Source organism: Carcharodon carcharias (assembly GCF_017639515.1).
Source record: "Carcharodon carcharias isolate sCarCar2 chromosome 37 unlocalized genomic scaffold, sCarCar2.pri SUPER_37_unloc_1, whole genome shotgun sequence".
Lineage (NCBI taxonomy): Eukaryota > Metazoa > Chordata > Chondrichthyes > Lamniformes > Lamnidae > Carcharodon > Carcharodon carcharias.
In genome coordinates, this window is record NW_024470758.1 from 4,121,842 (window position 1) to 4,143,507 (window position 21,666).

The following is a 21,666-nucleotide window of genomic DNA, read 5'->3' on the forward strand; positions in this document are numbered from 1 at the left end:
AGGAGCAACCTAAGAGCGCAGGCGGCTAAGAGAAGATTTGATGGAGGTGTTCAAAACCATGAAGGATTTAGCTAGAGTAGATAAGGAGAAACTGATTCCAGTGGTTGAAGGGTCGATAACCAAAGGGCACCGATTTAATCTGATTTACAAAAGAACCCAGTGGCTACATGAGGAAAATCGTTCTTTAAGCAACAAGTGGTTAGGATTTGGAAGGCGCTGCCTATAAGGGCAGTGAGAACAAATTCAATTGTAACTTTCAAAAGCGATGTGTGCTTGCAGAGGAGAAACAAAACTGTAGGGATACGGGGAAAGAGCAGAGGGCAGTGGGACTAATTGGATAGAGCTGGCTCAGACGCAATGGGACAAATTGCTTCCTTTTGTGCTGTAGCATCCCAAGTGCCAATTCATGAGAGCCTTTCTGGAACACACTGCAGAACGTAAACAACTGCACACCCTCATGTGTAACAACACCGTGCATTTATATAGCACCTTTAATGTGGTAAAACATCCCAAGACGCTTTGCAGGAGTGTTATCGAACAATATTTCTGTCATTGTGAGGGGTTTGGACAGAACAGATAGGGAAACACTGTTCCCATTGGTGGAAGGGTCGAGAACGATCCTTCATTCCTGGTTATCCCCTCTGCTTTCCTGGTAAACAGGAGATTTTTTAAGTGGGAGTATAACGTGGGAAAATGTGATGCTGCCTACGTCAGCAGGAAGAATAAAAAATTTAGCATGTAGGTACAGCAAGAAATTAGGAAGGCAAATAGAAAAAAAAAGGCAGGCTCGAGGGGCCGAATGGCCAAATACCGCTCCTAATTTATACATTCGTATTAAAACAAGAGAGCACGGATTTAAGGTGATTGCCAAAACAACCAATAACCTCTTCATGCAGCGAGTGGTTAGGATCAGGAATGCACTGCCTGAGAGTGTGGAGGTGGGTTCAATCGAGGCAGTGAAGGTGGGGGGTGGGAATTGGATTATTTGCAGGGCTTTAGGGGAATGGCCAGGAAGTGGCACTCAGTAAGTTGCTCTGAGAGCTGGCACAGGCATGATGGGCTGAATGGCCTTCTGTGCTGTGACAATTCTTTTGATTTTGTAATTTTGTGAAAATTAGAGAGTGAGGCGCATGAAGATATATTGGGACAGGTGACCAAAAGCCTGGTCACAGAGGTGGGCTTTAAGGAGCACTCAGAGGAGGAGGGATGGAATGGGTGCAGCATGTAAGAGGTTTTATTGATCAGCTATTGATCAGCCTGTTGGAGACTGCATGCATACACCTGATCATATTGCTTCCTTCCACACAGCTCTAACTTGAGTGTTCATTGCCTGCAGGTCTCTCCAACGGATCTACAATGGAAAGGCTCCTCTTTGGGTTGCTGTTGGTAGGGAGCATAGCAGCTTTAGCCGAGGCTTGCCCGTTCCACTGCACCTGTCAAAACCTCTCTGAATCGCTCAGTACACTTTGTGCCAACAAGGGGCTCCTATTCATCCCGGTAAACATTGACCGCAGGACAGTGGAGCTGAGGCTGGCTGACAACTTCATTCGGGTTGTGGAGCAACAGGACTTCCTCAACATGTCTGGCCTGGTGGACCTCACGCTGTCCAGGAATACAATCAGTTTCATTCAGCCCTTTGCTTTTGCAGACCTGGAGAGCTTGCGGTCACTGCACTTGGACAGTAACCGCTTGACTGCAATTCAAGACGACAACTTGAGTGGGATGATTAATCTTCAGCACCTGATCATTAACAACAACCAGCTCATCAGCATCGTGGAAACGGCCTTTGATGATTTTTTGCTCACCTTGGAGGATCTCGATCTTTCTTTCAACAATCTGCAGAAGATTCCCTGGGAGGCCATCCAGAATATGGTCAACTTGCACATGCTGAACCTGGACCACAACCTCATTGACTATATCATGGCTGGGACATTCGCAGAACTCTTCAAACTGGCGAGGTTGGACATGACGTCCAACAGACTGCAGACGCTGCCTCCAGACTCGCTGTTTGCCCGATCGCAGACTGGAGTTATAAGTCCCACCCCTTACACCTCCACCATCACATTGAACTTTGGAGGGAACCCTCTGCACTGTAACTGTGAGCTGTTATGGCTACGGCGTCTGGTGCGGGAGGACGATATGGAGACCTGTGCGACGCCCTCCCACCTCGCTGGCAAGTATTTCTGGTACATTCCGGAGGAGGAGTTTATTTGCGAGCCCCCGCTGATTACCCGGCACACCCACAAAGTCTGGATCCTCGAGGGTCAGAGGGCGACGCTGAAATGCAGGGCTATAGGGGACCCGGAGCCCATCATCCACTGGGTATCGCCGGAGGATAAAATCATATCAAACTCGTCCAGGATGACCTCTTACAGAAACGGCACCCTGGACATCCTCGTGACCACGGTGAGAGACGACGGCTCCTACACCTGCTTCGCCACCAACGCAGCCGGGGAGTCGACAGCCCTGGCCGACCTGAAAATCATCCCACTGCCCCACCGCGGCAACGGCACCATCCGCGTCCTGCACCGGGATCCGGGATCCTCGGACATCACCACCTCCAATAAGCCCGTGACCAACGGGACGGACGGCAGATGGGGGCAGGAGAAGATGGTCACGGTGGTGGACGTGACTGCCACGACTGCCCTGGTCCGATGGTCCGCCACCAAGTCCCTGCACGGGGTGTGGATGTACCAGATCCAGTACAACTCCTCTGTGGACGAGACACTTGTGTACAGGTAAGCCCAGCTGCATCCTGCCAGCAGTCACCTCTGTGTCTCCATAGCAGAACCGTTAAGGCCATTCACACAGCGTAGTGCAAAGACTGCACCATGTCACCAGGGGATGACACACTGAGGGGCTGAGGCTGCATCAGGAACCCAAGTCCCAACGGTTATGGTTCTTGGGTCTTGCTGAAAAAAGGAACTTTGTCAAAGATTTTTATCTTGCATTCATCAGGACCGCTGCAAGAATGCCAATGTATGGGGTGTCGACATTGGTATTCTTGCGATTTTCCTGTTGAGTGCAAGATGCAGAGCTTTGACAAAATGTCTCTTTTCAGCAATATTCAAGTTCTGTACTACCCGACGACTAGTTATTGTTGTCTCAACCCAGAGATGTATGACATCCTTGGAACCTGTGCTTTCCTCTACATTACACTCGTAAATCAATGTGGAACAGGCTCAAAGGACTGAGTAGCTTCATCCTGTCCCTGTAACCTCCCTTGCTGCTGCACACAAGAAATAAAGACCAAGTGTAGCCTTCAGGTGGGGAGTGTTAGAGGGCATAAAACAGTTGGACTTTGCAGAATCAGAATTTTAATGGCACAGAGGGAGGCCATCGTGTCTGCACTGGCTCTCCAAATGAGCATTATGACCTGGTGCCATTTGATCCACATAATTATGATTTAGTCTCCATTTCAAAGATGTGCAATTGGTCCTTTTTCTTTATTCTTTCACAGGATGTGGGCATCGCGGGCAAGGCCAGCATTTATCGCCCATCCCTAGTTGCCCTTGGGAAGGTGGTGGTGAGCTACCTTCTTGAACCGTTGCAGAACCTGTGGTGTAGGTACACCCCAGTGCTGCTAGGGAGGGCGTTCCAGGGTTTTGACCCATTGACAATGAAGGAATGGCCGATACAGTTCCAAGTCAGGATGGTGTGGGGCTTGGAGGGGAACTTCGAGGTGGTAGTGTTCCCATGTGTCTGCTGCCCTTGTCCTTCTAGGTGGTAGAGGTCATGGGTTTGGAAGGTGCTGTCCAAGGAGCCTTGGTGAGTTGCGGCAGTGCATCTTGTAGATGGTACGCGCTGCTGCCAGCGTGTGTCAGTGGTGCAGACAGTGAATGTTTAAGTTGGTGGATGAGATTCAACCAAGCAGGGTGCTTTGTCTTATGTGACATTAAACTTCTTGAGTGTTGTTGGAGCTGCACTCATCCAAGCAAGGGGGGAGCATTCCATCGCACTCCTGACTTGTGCCTTGTAAATGATGGATAGGTTTTGGGGAGTCAGGAGGTGAGTTATTCTCTGCAGAATTGACAGGCTCTGATCCGCTCTTGTAGCTACAGTATTTATATGGCAGATCCAGTTCAGTTTCTGGTCAATGGGAACACCCAGGATGTTGAAAGTGAGGGTTTCAGTTATGATCATGGGTATTTCCATTGTCAGTTTCCATGTCCACAGTTACACAAGCACTGCTGCTAGTGAGAGATTGTAATTACAGCTTGTCAAGTTTGGAAGGTTAATGTTTATTCCAAATGTAGTTGTATGGATCAATAATGGGAAAGTTAAGGGAAAGTAAAGATAGATGCAAGCTTTGGTCCTTTTTAACTTTGAGCTGATCCCATCCTCTCCATCATTATCCCCTTCCATCTCCACAACTTCATCCTGCCTCAGCTCATTTGCTGCTGAAACCCTCATCAATGCATCTGATATCTCGAGAATTGACTGTCCCAATGCACTCCTGGCCAGCCTCCCATCTTCATAAGCCTGAGGTCATCCGAAACTCTGCTGTCTGTATCCTAAAGTGCACTAACTCCACTTTGCCTATCGCCCTCTCTGTGCTCGCTGATCTACATTGGCTCCCGGTTCAGCAAGGTCTCAGTTTTAAAACTTGCATCATCCATTTCAAGTCCATCATGGCCTCGTTCCCCTCCCTATCTCTGTAATGCCCCGCAGTTCTATGACCCTCTGGAACTTCTGCACTCCTCAAATTCTGGCCTCTTGAGCAGCCTAACTTTAATCGCTCCACCATTGGTAGCTGTATCTTCTGTTGCCTGGGCCTTTAGCTCTGGAATTTCCTCTCTCACACCTCTCTATCTCTCAGTCTCTCTCCTCCTTTAAGATGCTCCTTAAAACCTACGTCTTTGACCAAGCTTTTGTTCATCTGCCCTAATATCACCTTATGTGTCTCGTAGTCCTATTTTGTTTGATAGCATGCCTTTGAAGCCGAATTGGAACACTTTGTTATGTTAAAGCTGTTAGATAAATATAAGCAGTTGCTGTGAGTCCTACCATGCAGAGTTAGGATTGCTAATTCTTGGTGGACATATTATGGCGGTTTCACCACCTGCTGCATCTGACTGCCCCCGCCTGCCACCATATCGCGCCGCTGGCTGCCTGACATTTCCATCTCAGCAGGGCCCTGCCATCCCACAGCCAATCAGAAAGTGAACTGATCCACATTATCCAACTGGTTGACTCTTGACTGTCAGTCAAACAGCCCTATGACCATAAATATTTTTGAGCATCGCTGATAAAAAAGAGATTTTGATCTTGCACTCATCAGGACTGATTCGCAATACTCCCAAATCTCAAAGGGAACAACAATTTGGTATTCTTGTGAAAAAGATTGCCCCAACCCCACCTTTTAAGTCCCGTTGAACACTTTTGTAGATCACTTATAAAAATATATGCATACAAATCGTCACTTGATGGTACAGAACTTGAGTATTGCTGAAAAAAATGACATGCTGTCAAAGCTTTTCGTCTTGCACTCATCAGGGCAGATTTGCAAGAATACCCAAATTGTTGTTCCCTTTGAGATTTGGTATTCTTGCAAATCTGTCCTGATGAGCACAAGACGAAAAGCTTTAACAGCATGTCTCTTTTCTCAGCAATACTCAAGTTCTGTACCAGCAAGCGACTATTTGTATACATATATTTCTATAAGATATCTAGAAAAGTGTTCAGAGGAATTTAAAAGGTGGGGGTGGGAACATTTTTTTTTTAAATATTCCCATGATTTTTCTCCTGGGCCTGTGTCCTGGAGATTAACTGTCAATTCTTGGAAACTCCAGGGCAATCCCCTCGATGGTTGGAAAGTCTGTGACAGGAGGCAGTGTCATGTGACGCAGTGGCAGACAGCCCTTCTGAAGATTGTAGCCGCAAATTACCTTGGCATGATTCTCAGTTTGTAGCATCACGAGTTGTTAATCCTCTGTCCTCAACTCAACACTGTACCGAGGACGGACAGTCACACTTTGAGTCCGCAAACGGGGCCTGCCCACAAAGCATTGTCCAATCCTCGTACCCTTGAAATTGTGCAGCATAGGTTTTGTGCGCAGTTTGTGCCTTTATGGTCGATAGGTAAAAATGGCTTCTCTTTCTTGGCCTTGACCTTCTCAATCCTTTTCTCTGCACGCGCCTGCTGCTGTATACATGGAACAAAATCGCTATGGCAACAAGTACGACAGCAAAGTTATGAATACCATACAGTATTTCATATGTTTGTTAGCCCCCTCACAGCAGCGGATTTTTTAAAAAAAATTATTCGATCTATTGATGTGGGCGTCACTGGCAAGTTAGAGAACTCCTGCCTTTTATTTTCCGATCCTCGTTGCCCTGATCATTAAATTTCATTGGTGTGGGACTGGAGTCATGCAGGGGAACAGACTGGATAAGGACAGCAGATTTTCCCTTTTTTTAAAGACAGAGAGACTTGCATTTCTAAAGCGCTTTCATGTTTTCAGCATGTCCCAACGCACTTCAGGGCCACTGAAGTACTCTTGAAGTGTCGTCAGCTTCGTAATGTATGAAATGCAGCAGCCATTTTGTGGCATGGCAAGCTCCCACAAATACCAATGAGATTATGACCAGGGAATTCATTTTACTTCTGTTAGATCAGGTATAATTGCTGGGACTAGCTCCTGGGCATTGTCCTAGCAGGAGAACTTGGATAAACTAGCCCTATATTCATTCCCTAGAGTTTAGCAGATTGAAAGGTAATCTCATTGAAGCATATAAAATTTCTAAGGGACTTGACAGGGTAGGTGCTGGGAGGAAGTTTCTCCCAGGCTGGGGAATCGAGAACACAGGCTTAAGAGGCTCAGGATAAGGGGGCGGCCGTTTTGACTGTAATAGGGAGAGAATTCTTTGGAATTCTCTAACCCAGAGATCTACGGATGCTGAATATATCCCAGACTGAGAGATAGATTTTTGGGTCCTAAGGGAATCACAGGATATGGGGGAAAAGCGGATTTGAGGTAGAAAATCAGCCATTATATCACTGACTGGCAGAGCAGATTCAAGGTAGTGAATGGCCTACTCATATTTCCTTATCTTCTTATAAATTTTGGCCAGGACTCTGAGGAGAACCCTCCTGCTCCTCTTTGAAATAATGTCATAGTATGTTTTACATCAATGTACAAGCGCAGACAGGGCCTGCTTAGTTCAACCTTTTAGCACCTCAGATAGCGGAACATTCCTTCACTATTGCACTGGAGATTCAGACTGGATTATGAGCTCAAGTCTCTGGGGAGATTACTGAACCAGTTGGGTTTTTTTTTTACTACAATCCCTCTTATTTTCAGATTTTTTTAAATTGAATTCAAATTCGCAAAACTCCCACAGTGGGATTTGAACTGGCAAGCTCTGGATTATTAGTTCAGGCCCCTGGATTACTCGACCAGCAATGTAACCACTACTTGCTGCTGGGCTGCTCTCAATTACGCCAGTGAGATATAATAAGACAAACATTACAGCATCTTTTATATGTCGTAAAGTAACTTAGAGCATTGTTAAACACATTAAAAACCTCCAGTGCTATTTCAGATATTGTATTCTAAGAACTCTGGCCTTCGTGTTAATTTTAGATCTAAATCATTTTTTTGCTTAATCGGAACTGAAGTGTGAAATTCCATGTATTTAGAAATGTGTGCTGATCCCGAGCATTCAGCCAAGTCCAAGTCATTACCAATGGCACCAACATCTGTTTGGATATCTAGTCTGCCGACGTCTTTTCACTGCTGAGAGGTTTTTGAATGGTTTAATCAACTCGGTCTTCAACTGGGCACTGAGATGTGAAAAATCAGATTCCATTCTTCAAACCAAACTTGATTTGGTAAATACTGCTGTAGTTTTCTGAAAAGATATTTGGGGGTACAGTGATGGGCTTATTACTTAAGTGCACTTTGACTGAACAGGAGGGGGGAGTTAGTGGGGGTATTCCTGGGCTATTGCTGTGAGTATATTTATGGGGGAAATTGTTAAGGGATGTTGCTGGGGTAATTTCTGAGGGTTTTTATGGGGTGCATTTCTGGAGAAGTATTATTTCTTGGGGTTATTTCTGGAGGGCATTTCTTGGTGGGTATTTCTGGGGTTACCTCTGGAGGGTATTTCCGGGCAGCACTTCTAGGAGCTGTTTCTGGAGTGTATTTTTGGGGGTATTTCTAGAGGGTATTTCCACGGGTGTTTCTGGATGGGTATTCTCGAGGAGGGGGGTATTTCTGGAGGGTGTTTCTTGATGCATATTTTTGGGGGTATTTTTCGAGGTTATTTCTTGATGGGTATTTTTAGAAGGTATTTCTTGATGCACATATTTGGGGGGTATTTCTGGGGTGTATTTCTGGAGGTTTGGGGGGGGCATTTTTTGGAGAATATTTCTGAAGGGTATTTCTTGATGAGTATTTTTGGGGGCTATTACTGGAGGGGTATTTCTAAAGGTAACTTTGGAGGGCTTTCTTTTACAGGGTATTACTGAGGGGTATTTCTACAAGGGTATTTATGGAGATATTTTGGGGCACATTTTTTGGAGAATATTATTGAGGGGTATTTCTGGGGGTTATTTCTGGAGGTAATTCTGGAGGGCATTTTTTGGAGAGTATTACTGAGGGGTATTTCTGGGGGTTATTTCTGGAGGGCATTTTTTGGAGAGTATTACTGAGGGGTATTTCTGGGGGTTATTTCTGGAGGGCATTTTTTGGAGAGCCTTACTGAAAGGTATTTCTCGGGGTTGATTTCTGGATGGATGTTACTGTGGGGGAGTATTACTGGGGCATGGGTGGATGATATACCATGACCCTGGTGAGATTCCTTTCAGAAACTCAGTGTAACAATTACCGTGAATGCCGTCCCTCTGAAAATGCTTCTGATCGTATTACTGGTGAAAGAAAATTTAACAACTGACCAGACGGATTTTGCACCTTTGGCTCATTTGCTGCACAGCCGCTCTATCGAGCACTGTCAAGTGTCTGAGCTGTGGTTCAGTGGCCTCATGGCTACATGTTGGCATTAGTCCAAGTTCAAATCCCACCAGGGGATTTGTAAAATTGAACTTGCTAAATCTGGCCTTCTCTGGGTTTGCACCAGATAAAATGGTCAAAAGGAGCTGTCAAATTGTCATAATGTCCCCAACTGGTTCGATGATGCCCTTCAGCCCCTTATCTAGTTTGCCCCGGGGGGGGGTGGTGGGGGGGGGGGGAGAGAGAGACAACTGACTCCAATCCTGCATTGTGCGTGTTTGACTGAATGTGCTCGGGGCGAGCAGAGCTGGGCAACCTCTTGGGAAGATACGCTGGTGAATGAAGTAAGGTGGGGGGAGGCTTCTGTGGGGCACATACGCTGGCGAGGATCAGATGGACTGAACGGCTTGTTTCTGTGCTGCAAACTTAGTGTAACTTTACATAATAAAAACATTGCTCACATCCTGAGAACCAGAACAGTGGCTGCAGTCACTGACTACCAGTCAGCATTAGTCACTAACACAATGCTCTTTTAGAGCCCTGATAGCCCAGTTGGATAGATCAATCAATCCAAAACATATTAATGTTTTTAAATTGAAAATCTGGCAGATGGAGTATAATGTGAGAAAATGTGAAGTTGTTCATTTTGGTCGGAAGAATAAAAAAGCAGAGTATCACGTAAACAAGGGCGGCAGCAGAATTCCGAGGTGCAGAGGGATCTAGGTGTTCTAGTGCATGAGTCACGAAAAGTTAGTATAGATAGAGCATGTAATGAAGGAGGCTAAAGGAATGTTATATGTTATTATGAGAGGAATTGAACGTAGGAGTAAGGATGTTATGCTTCAGTTATACAGGGCATTGGTGAGACCACACAGCGAATACTGTGTGCAGTTTTGGTCTCCTTATTTAAAGAGGATGTAAATGCGTTGGAGGCGGTTTCAGAGGAGGTTTACTGGATTGATACCTGGAATGAGCTGAGTTGTCTTATGAGAAAAGGTTGGGCAGGCTGGGCTTGTTTCCACTGGAGCTTAGAAGAGTGAGGGGTGACTTGATTGAAGTACATAAGATCCTGAACAGTCGTGACTAGGTGGATGCGGAAAAGATATTTCCTCTGGTGGGGGCACTGTTCTAATATTAGGGGTTGCCTTTTTAGGACAGAGATGAGGAGAAATGTCTTCTTTCAGAGGGTTGTGCGATTTTGGAACTCTCTGCCTCAGGAGGCAGTGGAGGTGGGGTCATTGAATATTTTTAAGGCAGGCGTAGATGAATTCCCTTGCCGAATAAGAATCTAAGTCGGCGGCAATTGGAAATGTGAAATTCGAAACACAAACAGATCAGCCTTGATCTTATTGAATGACAGAGCAGGCTCAAGGAGCCGAATGGCCTATTTCTGCCCCTATTTCGTATGTTCGTATTGAGGCACACTCCCCGTCTAAGTTTTCCATTATAAGTTCCTAACTACGCCTGCAAAATGGAAACGGTCGCTGTTAACAGATCTGCTGCGATCTGACTGAATGGAGGGATAGGCGCCAGATGGGCCTGCTCCTGTTCCTGGGTTTCCTAAACCTGTCTGGGCGGTGATTACACCCTCCCTACCCGTGAGAAGAATAAACCTTTGTATAGTGCCCTTCACGACCTGTAGTCACTGTCATAACATGGTAAACACTTCCAGGCACAGCAAGGTCCCAGAAACAAGTTAAATAAATGGCCAGTGAATCTGTTTTCAATGATTGTGGCGCAGAGCTAAGTATTGGTCAGAACACTCGTTACTTAAATGTGGAGGATACATAAAAGGGCCTGATATGACTTTAAGAAGTGAGACTTTCGGATCAGTGTAGCTGATTATATCATCCCATTACCCTCTAACCTACGCTTGGCCTTAACTCTCGATGTATAACCGCATGGGGGGGGGGTAACCACTGGTCTACAATAGTTTGCCTTGTAACATGAAAACATGCTTTTTCAATTCTGCATTTTGGAGGTAGTTTCCACTGAGTGACTCTGCATTTTCTGCAGCCATGAGACATAGAATCGGAGAGCGTATCAGGATATGGTTTGAGCCCACCCCTGCACAGTCTGGCCCTACTCGAGCTACAGAAGAAGAACTGGAGGTTGTGTCAGTCCCCTCACTGCCTGACAGCAGCCTGAGTGCAGAGAGCTGGCCTCCACAGGGAAGCTGCATAAACTCAGCATGTGGGAGGAAACCTTGTACTAAAAAGGCAACAATGATGGTCAAGAGAACAATGCATTTAAGTTATAACGCTTCATAATTTTCCCTTGTACAATACCATCTTGATAGGTAGAATGACACAGCTCAAGAGGCCATTTGGCCAATTGTGAGTGTTAAAGACCTATCTAATCAGTTCCACTCCCCGGCTCTTTCCCCATAGCCCTGAAAATTTCTCCTTCAAGTACTTATCCAATTTCCCCATTGAAAATTCCTATTGAATCTGCCCTTTCAGGCAGCGCATTCCAGATCACGACAACTCGCTGTGTAAAAAGAAACTTATCCCCCACCCCCTGCTCTGGTTCTTTGGCTGACCATCTTCAATCTGTGTCCCTCTGGTTACCCATCCTCCTGCCACTGGAACAAGTTTCTCCTTATTTACTCTGTCAAAACACTTCGTAATTTTGAACACCTCGATTAAATCTCCCCTTAAACTTATCTTCACTAAGAGGAACAATCCCAGCTTCTCCAGTCTCTCCATATTAACTGAAGTCCCCACATCCCTGGTCCCATTCCAGTAAATCTCCTCCGCACTGTCTCCAAAGCCTTGCCATCCTTCTTAAAGTGTTGCAGTCCTAGAGTTACAGACTCCAGACCATTCTCAGATACCAGACTGCGAAAACTCTCTGTTCATTCCCTCTACAAGTGCACGCATGCACACACTCCCCAAACCCTAGTAATTTTTAATTGAGCAAGTGGCTGTGGCGGTGGGTGGGTGGGTGGGTGGGTGGGTGGGTGGGGGGGGGGGGGGTCGGGGGGGTGAGATACAATATATTTGCAGCCTCTAATGTCGTCTTACCTGAAGCTGCTGACAGCGTGTGGAGCAAACGTCTGGAATAATCCAGCCTCAACACATCACCTGGTGATAGTGGCTCAGAGATGGCCAATCACAAGGTGCAAACTGTGAGACTGCTCGCTGCCTGGTCCAGCATACTGATGCAGTAAAAAGTGAATTTAGACCTCTGCTCCCAAAGCTTTATTAAGGGGAGGTTTGGGGGGGGGGGAGGGGGGGGGTGGTGGAAGGGTGCAGCAGGGGGGTGGGGGCTGCTCACATTGGTGTCTGGCACAAGAACGCAAATACAAAAACTAGAAGCAGAAGTAAGCCATTCGACCCCTTGAGCCTGCTCCGCATTTCAATAAGATCAAGGCTGATCTGATTGTGGCCTTAACTCCACTTTCCTGCCTGTATCCATAACCCTCAACTCCCTGGTCGATCAAAAATCTGTCTAACTCAGTTATTCAATAACCCAGCCTCCACTGCTCGCTGGAGAAGGGAATTCCAGAAACTACTGATCCTCTGAGAGAAAAAATTCTCCTCATCTTAGTCTTAAATGGGAGACCCCTAATTCTGAAACCATGCCCCTTGATTCTAGACCCCCCCACAAAGGGAAACATCCTCTTAGCACTCACCACAATCTTATACGTTTCAATAAAATCACCTCTCATTTTAAACTCCGATGGGTGTAGGCCCAACTTGCTCAACCTTTCCTCATAAGATAACCCCTTCATCCCAGGGATCAGCTGAGTGAGCCTTCTCTGAACTGCTTCCAATGCAATTATATTCTTTCTTAAGTAAGGAGGCCACTACTATACACAGTACTCCAGCTGCGATCTCACTAAGGCCCTGCTGATAGACTAATCAATAGATTGACCACTGCGATCAGTCAGCGACACTATTATCATTATATCATGTGACAACCAGGATGGTAAAAGGCAAATTAGCTGAACCTTGGTCTTACTTCATCCAGCCTTTCCTTAATACACAGAACAGGAGGAGATCATTCATCCCCCCCTTGAGCCTGTGCTGTCACTCAATTAAATCAAGGCTGTGTCTTAACTCCATTTACACTCCCCACTAGGTTCTGTAACCCTTAATATCCTCAGTTCACAAAAATCTATTGACTTTGGTTTTGAAACTTCCAATTGATGGCTGTTTGGGAGGAGAGAGTTCCAGGTTCCCATTCCCTTTTGTGTGAAGAAGTGCTCCTTGACATCACCCCTGAGTGGCCCAGCTTGAATCTTAAGGGCGGCATTTTACGGTCCTGCCGAAGTCAGTGGCATTTAACGGTCCTGCCCCCACTGTGATGGGGCCATAAGATTCCGTCCATAGACTCTTCCCCCTTGTCCTGCACTTCCCCCACCCCCTCGCCCACAGGAAACAGTAACGACACTGTCAAATCGCCTTAAACCTGAATCAGATCACCGCATAGTCTTTTAAACTCGAGGGAGTCAAGTCTGTGCATGATTTAACCCTCTTAGCCCGGGGATTATTCTGGCAATCCTGGGCTGCAGCCCCCTCCAAGGGCCAATATATCCTTCCTGAGGTGCGGTGTCCAGAACCGAACACAGTTACTCCAGGTGGGGTTCTGACCAGGGCTATAAACTGCAACATAACTTCCAGCTCTTTGGATTCCAAGATATCAGGCACGAGTTATGGTTGTTTAAACTTGATTCTGCCAACACGTAAAGAAGCAGAATCGTGCATCTTTACAGTCCTGTTTGTGTAAATGGAGCCTCAGTCCACTTCAATATGTCACACCTTTGGGCAGCTGTACAGAGGCTAGAGCAGGTCATTCAGATGATTTTCTTTCCAATTCTAGGGTGATACTGAAGTTGAAGGACTAAGTATAAGCACAGGGTGGGTTTTGATCAGTCGATCTCTTATGTCTTTCTTCGACCCTTTCAGGATTATCCCGTCGACAAGCAAAGCTTTTATCTTGAAGAACCTCATCTCGGGTGTGGATTATGACCTGTGCATCCTGGCGATTTACGGAGATACCGTGACGCAGCTGGCAGCCACCAAGGTCGTCGGGTGTGCCCAGTTTGGCACCACGGAGGAGTACCCACACTGCCACCTGCTGCACGCCCATTTTCTGGGCGGCACACTGACTGTGATCGTGGGTGGGATCATTGTCGTCACCTTGCTGGTCTTCACTGTGGTCATGATGGTTAAGTACAAGATCTGTGGCAGTGCCCAGTCTCCCAAGGTCAGTGACGTGTATTCGCAGACCAATGGGAGCCAGCCGATTGCCAACGGGATGCTGTCGCGCAGGAGGGTGATGATACTTCATTCCGCGGGGCAGCCAACAGACAAGGCGATGCCGCCTCCCCCTCCTCCGTCCACCTCTGCCCCTCCACCACACTCAGCGCCTCACAACCGGGCAAAGCCGCCGAGAAGAAAGTTCAAGTCAAGGCAGAGGGGCGAAGCAGAAGGGGGCGAGCGTGCAGCCGCCAGCAGAGAACAGGGCCAGGCCAAGCAAGGCTCGGGGCCGAGGGCTGGTGCCCCAGGGTCGGAAGAGACACCCACCTCGACCAGCCCTGGCTCCGACCAGCTCTGCCCAACGGCGGCCATGTCCAAAGCCAAACGCAGCTGCTCTTTTGATATGGGTGACATCGCCGCCACCACTTGCTACAGTTACGCCAAGCGCTTCAGCGTCATCTGGACTAAGCGCAGCCAGTCTGTACACGGGATGCTGCTGCAATATGCCGAGACTGAGGTGACGGGCAAGAAAGGGGCCTTCTACAGCTCCGAGGAACTGGAAGAGAGTATTGTCTAAACCAAGAATCGTTTTAAGAAAAAAAAAGGGGGAATGCCAACTGGGAGAGAAAAAAAAACCCCATCCTGTAAAATGCCACGAGAAAAGAGAGTGGAGAAGAGGGGGAAGTGCATTGATTGAGCGCCAACCCCACCCCTGCCCACCATACCCTCTCAGGTTGGCATCATTTACATTCCTGGCCTACTCGGAGGCATTGATGGGGAGGTTTGCCGTCTGTGCCAGGAACTCTTGCGGGTCAGTCTCATGTTACCAGAATCAGCAACATTCCAGCATCAAGACTTCGGGGGCACTGCTCACTGAGCTGTGAGGATGGTAGGTTTCGGACAGTAACCGGGCATGGGGTACCAAATGCCGTATAACCCAAGAGGCTGGCGGCAGCTTTAAATCTCTTGTACTACTTTCTTTATCAAGCAAGATCGGTTTGCTGGCCCAGAAACAATAGATGGACTGTGTCGAGGTGACGGAGTGTCCAACTCCTCACTGTAATGTACAATTTGTTAATACACACTGGAAACAATGGTTCCGGAAATGATATGACACTGTCTTTATTCTTTGAATGTTGATTCTGATGTGTTGTTTTCATATTAATCTCACCAATTTGGTTTTATTCATTTGCCAAAGTTACCAATGTACAAGTTAATTGGAAATAACACCGACGCAGACATAAATATAATACAGATATATAAATACATTCATCGGTCTGAAACATATTCAATTCCACGGGGACAGACGAACGCTTGTAGGGAATTCTGCACCGGTGTTGGAATCACTCAGGATGCAAGAAAATGCTGGGCTGGCAAAGAATGTCAAGCCTGCCCCAGACTTATGATAGCTGCAGCACGGTGACTCCCAAGCATTTCCAACCCTTGCCCTCACCCACGGGAGAGGCAAAAAAAAAAATTCACAGAGATAATAAAAACACTGGGACCAATAAGGGAAAACATAACCTGGAAGATTCCTCTCGGACCTTTACAGCCGGTCGAAACCAGTGCAGGAGACTGGACAGACCAAGGGCAGGATTTTGAGGTTGGTGGGTTGCCGTGGTCAGTGGGCCTGGGAGCGGCCGGGAAACCAGGTCGCCGCCCGCCCGCGATTTCACGCTGGCTGGCCGATTAACGGGAAGGGCGCGCTGAAACGCTCAGCACTGCCGGGGTGGGGGGGCAGAAGGAGGGCGAGCGCCGAAGTCGGCGCAGGCGCAGGGGGAGCACTCGCGGCGAGCTCCCTGAGGGCAGAGAGCTGCCTCAGAGGGCTGAAGAAATCAAGAGCCAGAAATAAAGATTTTCAAATGCTGAACAAAAACGTCCGCGCCTCAGGATCGGTCACCTGAACTCACGGCTGATGTAAATTCTGTCCAAAATTTTTTTTGATCTCTTTGTTAATTAATATGAGAAACCTCATCCCGCCCTTGGATGAGGTTTCCTCAAAAAGGCAAAGGCCGCCTGGCTGATTTGCCCGCCCGCCAACTGCAACGTTGGACGGGCACCAAAAAAAAATCACCATTGATTACGACATTCATGGCCTTAATAGGTCTCTTAATTGCCAGCGGGTACACTGCTAACTCCCGCGCGCATCCGCTGACCAAAATATCATGCGAGTGTGCCATGACGTCAGGTGCTGTTTCATGCTCAAGTGGGTCAGGCGTATGCCCACACGCCGAGCGAAAAATCCTGCCCCACCAAGTGTAATCTACATATAGACTAACCTTCCATGTCATGGAAGCTCTGCCCCAGTCAGGAACCCTTCCCACTCCCTCTTGAAGGTGGAGAGTCAGCACCAAAACACACCAGCCTCGCTAGTCCATGAAAAAAAGATCTAGCCTATTCCTACCTCTGTACAGTGTTTGGATTCTCCTGTCCTGCCATCGTTGAGGCTCGGTGTCAAATCCAAGCCTTTGCCGGGGAGTGGAAATGGAAGTCTCCCGTGGAGAGCAAAGCTTCGGGTTTGGGCCAGTTCTCTCTGCCACACATACAAATTGCTATTAAAACTGGTACCTTGCTCAGAGTTGCCATGAGGATGGCTGGGGTGGTCAAACTGCATATCCCTTTGAGGATGAGCTGTGTTCAAAGCTACACAGAATAAGGGTTCATTACTCTGCAGCTGGCAACCAGTGCCAGGTATGAAAGGGTGTTGCTTTACCCCTCAACTTTCTCCCTAAATAAAACTTCCCAGGGGTCACATGGAAAAATTGACTGATTGGACATCCACCTCCATCATCTATGGAAAGTAAGGATGTGAGCGTTACACAGAATTTACAGCACAGAAATTGGCCATCTGACCTATTGGGGTTTGACCCACAAAGCCGGTGTTAATGTTTCAAATGAACCTCTTCTCAACCTGGTTCATCTCACTTTGTGGGCATATCCTTCTATTCCTTTCTGCCTCCTGTGACTACCCAGCTTCCGATTAAATGCATCAGTGTTGTCACAACTCTGCTATTACATTAGAAGCCACTAGGAGGGGGTAAGGAGATACTGAGCATGACTGTCCAACAGCTAGGGGGCAAAAGCAATTATGAAGCCTCAAAGTCTACCACAATATAGAATAACGTAAAGCAAAGCAATAGGTCCCTTAATCAAACTGTTCAATGCTCCAGCCTCCTCCCACACCTACTTTATCTCACCTTATCAACATATCCTTCTATTCCTTTCTTTAAATATATCTATACTCAACCACTCCTGTGGGAGCAAGTTCCACATTCACCTCAATCTCTGGGTAAAGATTTTTCTCCTGAATTCCTAATTGAATTTACCAGTGACCATTTTAGGTCAATGGCCCCTAGTTTTGGTCTCCCCCACAAGCGGAAACATCTGCCTTATGTCTACAGCATCAAACCCCTTCATCATTTTAAAGGTCAACCCCCACCCCACCCCCCACAAAAACTCCACCCAACGCCCCCCCCCCCCCCCCCCCCCCCCCCCAACCCCCGTCCCTCAGCCCTCTCTGTTCTAGAGGAAAGAACCGCAGCCTGTTCAACCTTTCCTGACAGTTATAAGCTCTCCGTTCCGGCATCAGAACCATATCATGGATGAGGGAATTTTAATTTTGTTGTTTGGTGGATCTGAAGAAATGGGCTTCATTCATAATAAAATTAATCTGCAGATACTGAAATTAAAATCTACCAGGTATGCCGGTCTTAGTCGAAGTGTTACGGGAAAATCTTATCAGCCTGTTGTGCATCCATGGTTATCTTAATTATTGTAATCTGTGCGACAGTTTGAGTTCGCCAAGACTGTTTTGAAGTTTGGGCTGCGGCCAGTTTTGGGGACATAACATGCTCACCTCATGAATTCCCAACTGTTCCCACTAATTGAGTTTAATCATAATCCCCTTATAGTTATCTAGTTTATAAAATCCCCTAATGGTGACAATTCAACAAACTAATGAGCAGGACATATGGAATCCTACAGCACAGAAGGAGGCTGTTCAACCCATCATGCCTATGCCAGCCCTTTGAAAGAGCTATCTAACAGCTAAACAGGTTAGGCCTTTATTCATTAGAGTTTAGAAGAATGAGGGGTGATATTATTGAAACCTACAAGATTCTGAGGGGGCTTGATAGGGTAGATATTGAGAAGATGTTTCCACTGGTGAGAGAATCTCAAACTAGGGGACATGGTTACAGAATAAGGGGACACTCATTTAAAACTGAGATGCGAAGGAATCTCTTCTCTCAGAGGGTAGTGAATTTCCCGAATTCTCTACCTCAGAGAGTTGTGGAGGCTAGATCACTGAAAGTATTTGAAGAGGAGGTAGATAGATTTTTGAAATATCGGGGAGTTGAGGGCTATGAGGACCCGGCACAAAAGAGGAGTTGAGGCCTGGGGCAGATCAGCCATGATCTTAATGAATGGTGGGACAGGCTTGAGGGGCTGAATGGCCAACTCCTGCTCCTATTCCTTATGTTCTTATGGAGTCCCACTCTCCCCACCGCCCCCCTCTCTTTGCCCCATATCCCTGCAAACTGACCCCCTTCAGACATTTATCCAATTCCCTTTTGAAAGTTGAGATTGATTCTGCTTCCACCGCCCTTTCAGGCAGCGCCTTCCAAATCACAACAACTCACTGCATTTACAAAAAAATGGATTCTAATGTAGCCTCCGGTGCTTTCGCCAATTCCCTTCAAACAGTGTCCCTCTGGTTACTGACCTTCCTGTCACTGGAAACAGTTTCTTTCTATTTACTTTTCCAAAACCCTTGAGGGTTTTGAAGGCCTCTATCACATTTTCCCTTAATCTTCTCTGCTCTAAGAACTACAATTCAAATCTCTGCACTCTCTCCACAAAACTGAAGCCCCTCATCCCTGGTAAGATCCTGGTAAACCTGCTCTCTACCCTCTCCAAGACCTTACCTCGTCTGGTGCCTAACCAGTGATGTGTAAACGTTCTGCTTTGCCTCCTTGATTTTGAGCTCTAGGCCTCGATTTATCAATCCAATGATCCCACCTGCTTTTTTAACAGCCTTGTGTAGGAACACAAGACTGAATTAAAACTGAAATGGCCTCTATAATGCATCTAGTTGGCAGAAGAGTTTGGAATGCATCCAACTGATGCCCCCACTAGCGCTGTATTTTAAGGGTAGACCTAAAACTAGGTAATAAAAAGACAGACCCTTCAGTCTGGGATATTTTTCTATGGGTTATTAATGATCCATTTTCTCCACACCTTTCCCCTCCAAATCAAGAACATCACTGCAGTTGCATATCAGAAGGAAGTAAAACAGAGGTGATCACAAGTGGATTTATGTATCATTTCTTCATGCACCCTTGAATCCACAATTTACTGTGACGACTGAAGCTGCGAGTTGCTAGTGTAAGGAAGACACCAGGCGTGAATATAACTAATTCACTGATCCCCTGCCTCCTCCCTGGGTACACCGAGCATTTCTGGGCCTTGCATTCCACTACCTCCAATGAAAAGGCACTGCAGCTTTCAAATAATAAAGCATGACATTTGTGGACATATAAATGCTTAAACCTTTAAGTGATCCAAGTGGTTTAGATTTGAATGAGGTAACTGGATAGAATACGAAAACAGTGAAGTATCAACTTTCTGTAATAGCTTTCAGGGTCACCAGTTGATATGTTTGTTTCAGTTTGTGTAGAATTGTAGACAGTGGTACAGTCGCACTGATGAAACCATGAGTTCATTTTGAACTTTTGTTGCAATGTTTGCTAATTATAGACAATGTAAAAGCAACTTAATTCCAGGGAGCATAGTTCTTATTTTTGAAAAATTTTTCCAATCCGTTCCACTACCTCTAAGCGAATCTCCCCTCCCTTTGTCCCCAGCCATTCATGATCGAGATTTTAGTCTCTTAGTTGCTAAACTACAATCCCCTCCCTAATCCCCACTGCCCTGTCACATCCCTCTCAAGGAACCTGTTTAGAACACTTGTCTTAGGGCCAACGCTCCTAACCTTGCAACCCACTTTTCTACATGCCTTGCTGAAATAGCCAGGCACATTGTTTTATCTTAAAGGTGCCTGTTTTTGCAGTTGAATTGCTTTCTTCAGGGCTTACTGCACATTAAAGAGGAATTTCCTACAGTTTCACTGGCCTCACCACTCCCCCGACACCGCAAGGTAGTTGAGGAATTTTAATGCCATTCCTGAGAGACTGACGGTCTGGCTTGGGAAGGCAGAACGGGGTTGATGTCACACTGTCTGTGTGCTTTACCCTAGTGGCAATGGGAGGCAGATTAGGTGGGCATCTGCCAGTTTTGTATTTGCTAGTTCACTAAGGAGGTGCCCTCATCTCACACCCTGGACAGTGGAATCAGAGAATTCTAATATAGCACAGAAGATGTCCATCCAGCCCGTCATGATGTGCTGTCTCTCCAAAAGAGCTATCCAATTACTGCCAGCCCTCTGCTCTTCCCCTGTAGCCTGTACTCAAGTATGTATACAATTCCCTTTTGAAAGTTACTGTTCCAGCTGGTTTATTACACTTTCAGGCAGTGAATTCTCTTCTTATCTCCCCATTAGCTTGTTTGCCAATTATCTTAAATCTGTGTCCTCCCTACTGAAAAGTGGAAACAGTTTCGTGTTAATAGAATCCAAGCCAGTTAGTGAAGTCAAGACCAAGACATAGAGCTTTTCTTGAGTGAGAAAGAGTTTACTGACTTTGTTCAATCTCATGGCTTTCACCTCACACACCCAGTGTCCCAGCTGTCCCCTATTTATAAGCACTCAAAGTACTTAATTAAACAATGCCCTTCACCTGTGTCTCCTAACAACATACCATGAACATATAATGAACATACCATTAACATTTCTCCCTTGATTACTCCAACAAAACCCCTCACACCTTGAAACACCTCTATCAAATCTTCCCTGAAGCTTCTCTGCTCAAAGGAGAACAATCCCAGCTTCTCCAGTCTCTCCACATTAAACGGAACTCCCACATCTCTGATACCATTCTGGTAAATCTCCTCTGCACGTTCACCAAGGCCTTGGCCATCCTCACTAAAGTGTGGTTCCCAGAATTGGCCACGATACGCTAGCTGAACATTGGACCCTTATGTTACACAAAACGCAAGAGCTGGCATGTTGAGGCCTCTGGCCTCAAGAGTTCCTGGCACGCGTTCTAACAACTCAGTGTATTCAGCAGGTGAGCTCAGTTCGAGCACCGACCGGGGAGGTGGGGGCTGGGAGAGACGTGGGCTTAGGGCTTGCTGTTACGGTGAAGCAGACGTCCTCGCTGGAGAATCAAGCACCTTTCTGAAGCCATGTTCCTTGAACATCTACAACACCTCACAATATGAAGCCAATGCCAGCTTTTGAAAAGTTGCAAACTCACAGGAAGCGGAGAGAGATTCATTCTAACTTGGAGTATACAGCAGGCAAACAATACGCTTGGTTTTTAAAATTAATTTCAGTGCTTTATAAGAAGGAAAAACCAATAAAACTAACACCTCTCCAGGGACAGGTA

The 21,666-nt window shown here is 46.6% G+C and overlaps 2 protein-coding genes across 4 annotated transcripts in view; one reads left to right on the forward strand and one right to left on the reverse strand.

The window, feature by feature from the left end:
* LOC121274602 (pyruvate carboxylase, mitochondrial-like) overlaps positions 1-21,666 on the reverse strand; it is a 1,197,472-nt gene that overhangs the window by 678,740 nt on the left and 497,066 nt on the right. The gene's annotated exons all lie outside the window — the stretch shown is intronic.
* On the forward strand, positions 1,357-14,738 carry lrfn4a (leucine rich repeat and fibronectin type III domain containing 4a). Its single transcript, XM_041181933.1, has 2 exons — positions 1,357-2,738; positions 13,868-14,738. The coding sequence occupies exons 1-2, from the start codon at positions 1,357-1,359 to the stop codon at positions 14,736-14,738; spliced, it is 2,253 nt and encodes a 750-aa protein (XP_041037867.1).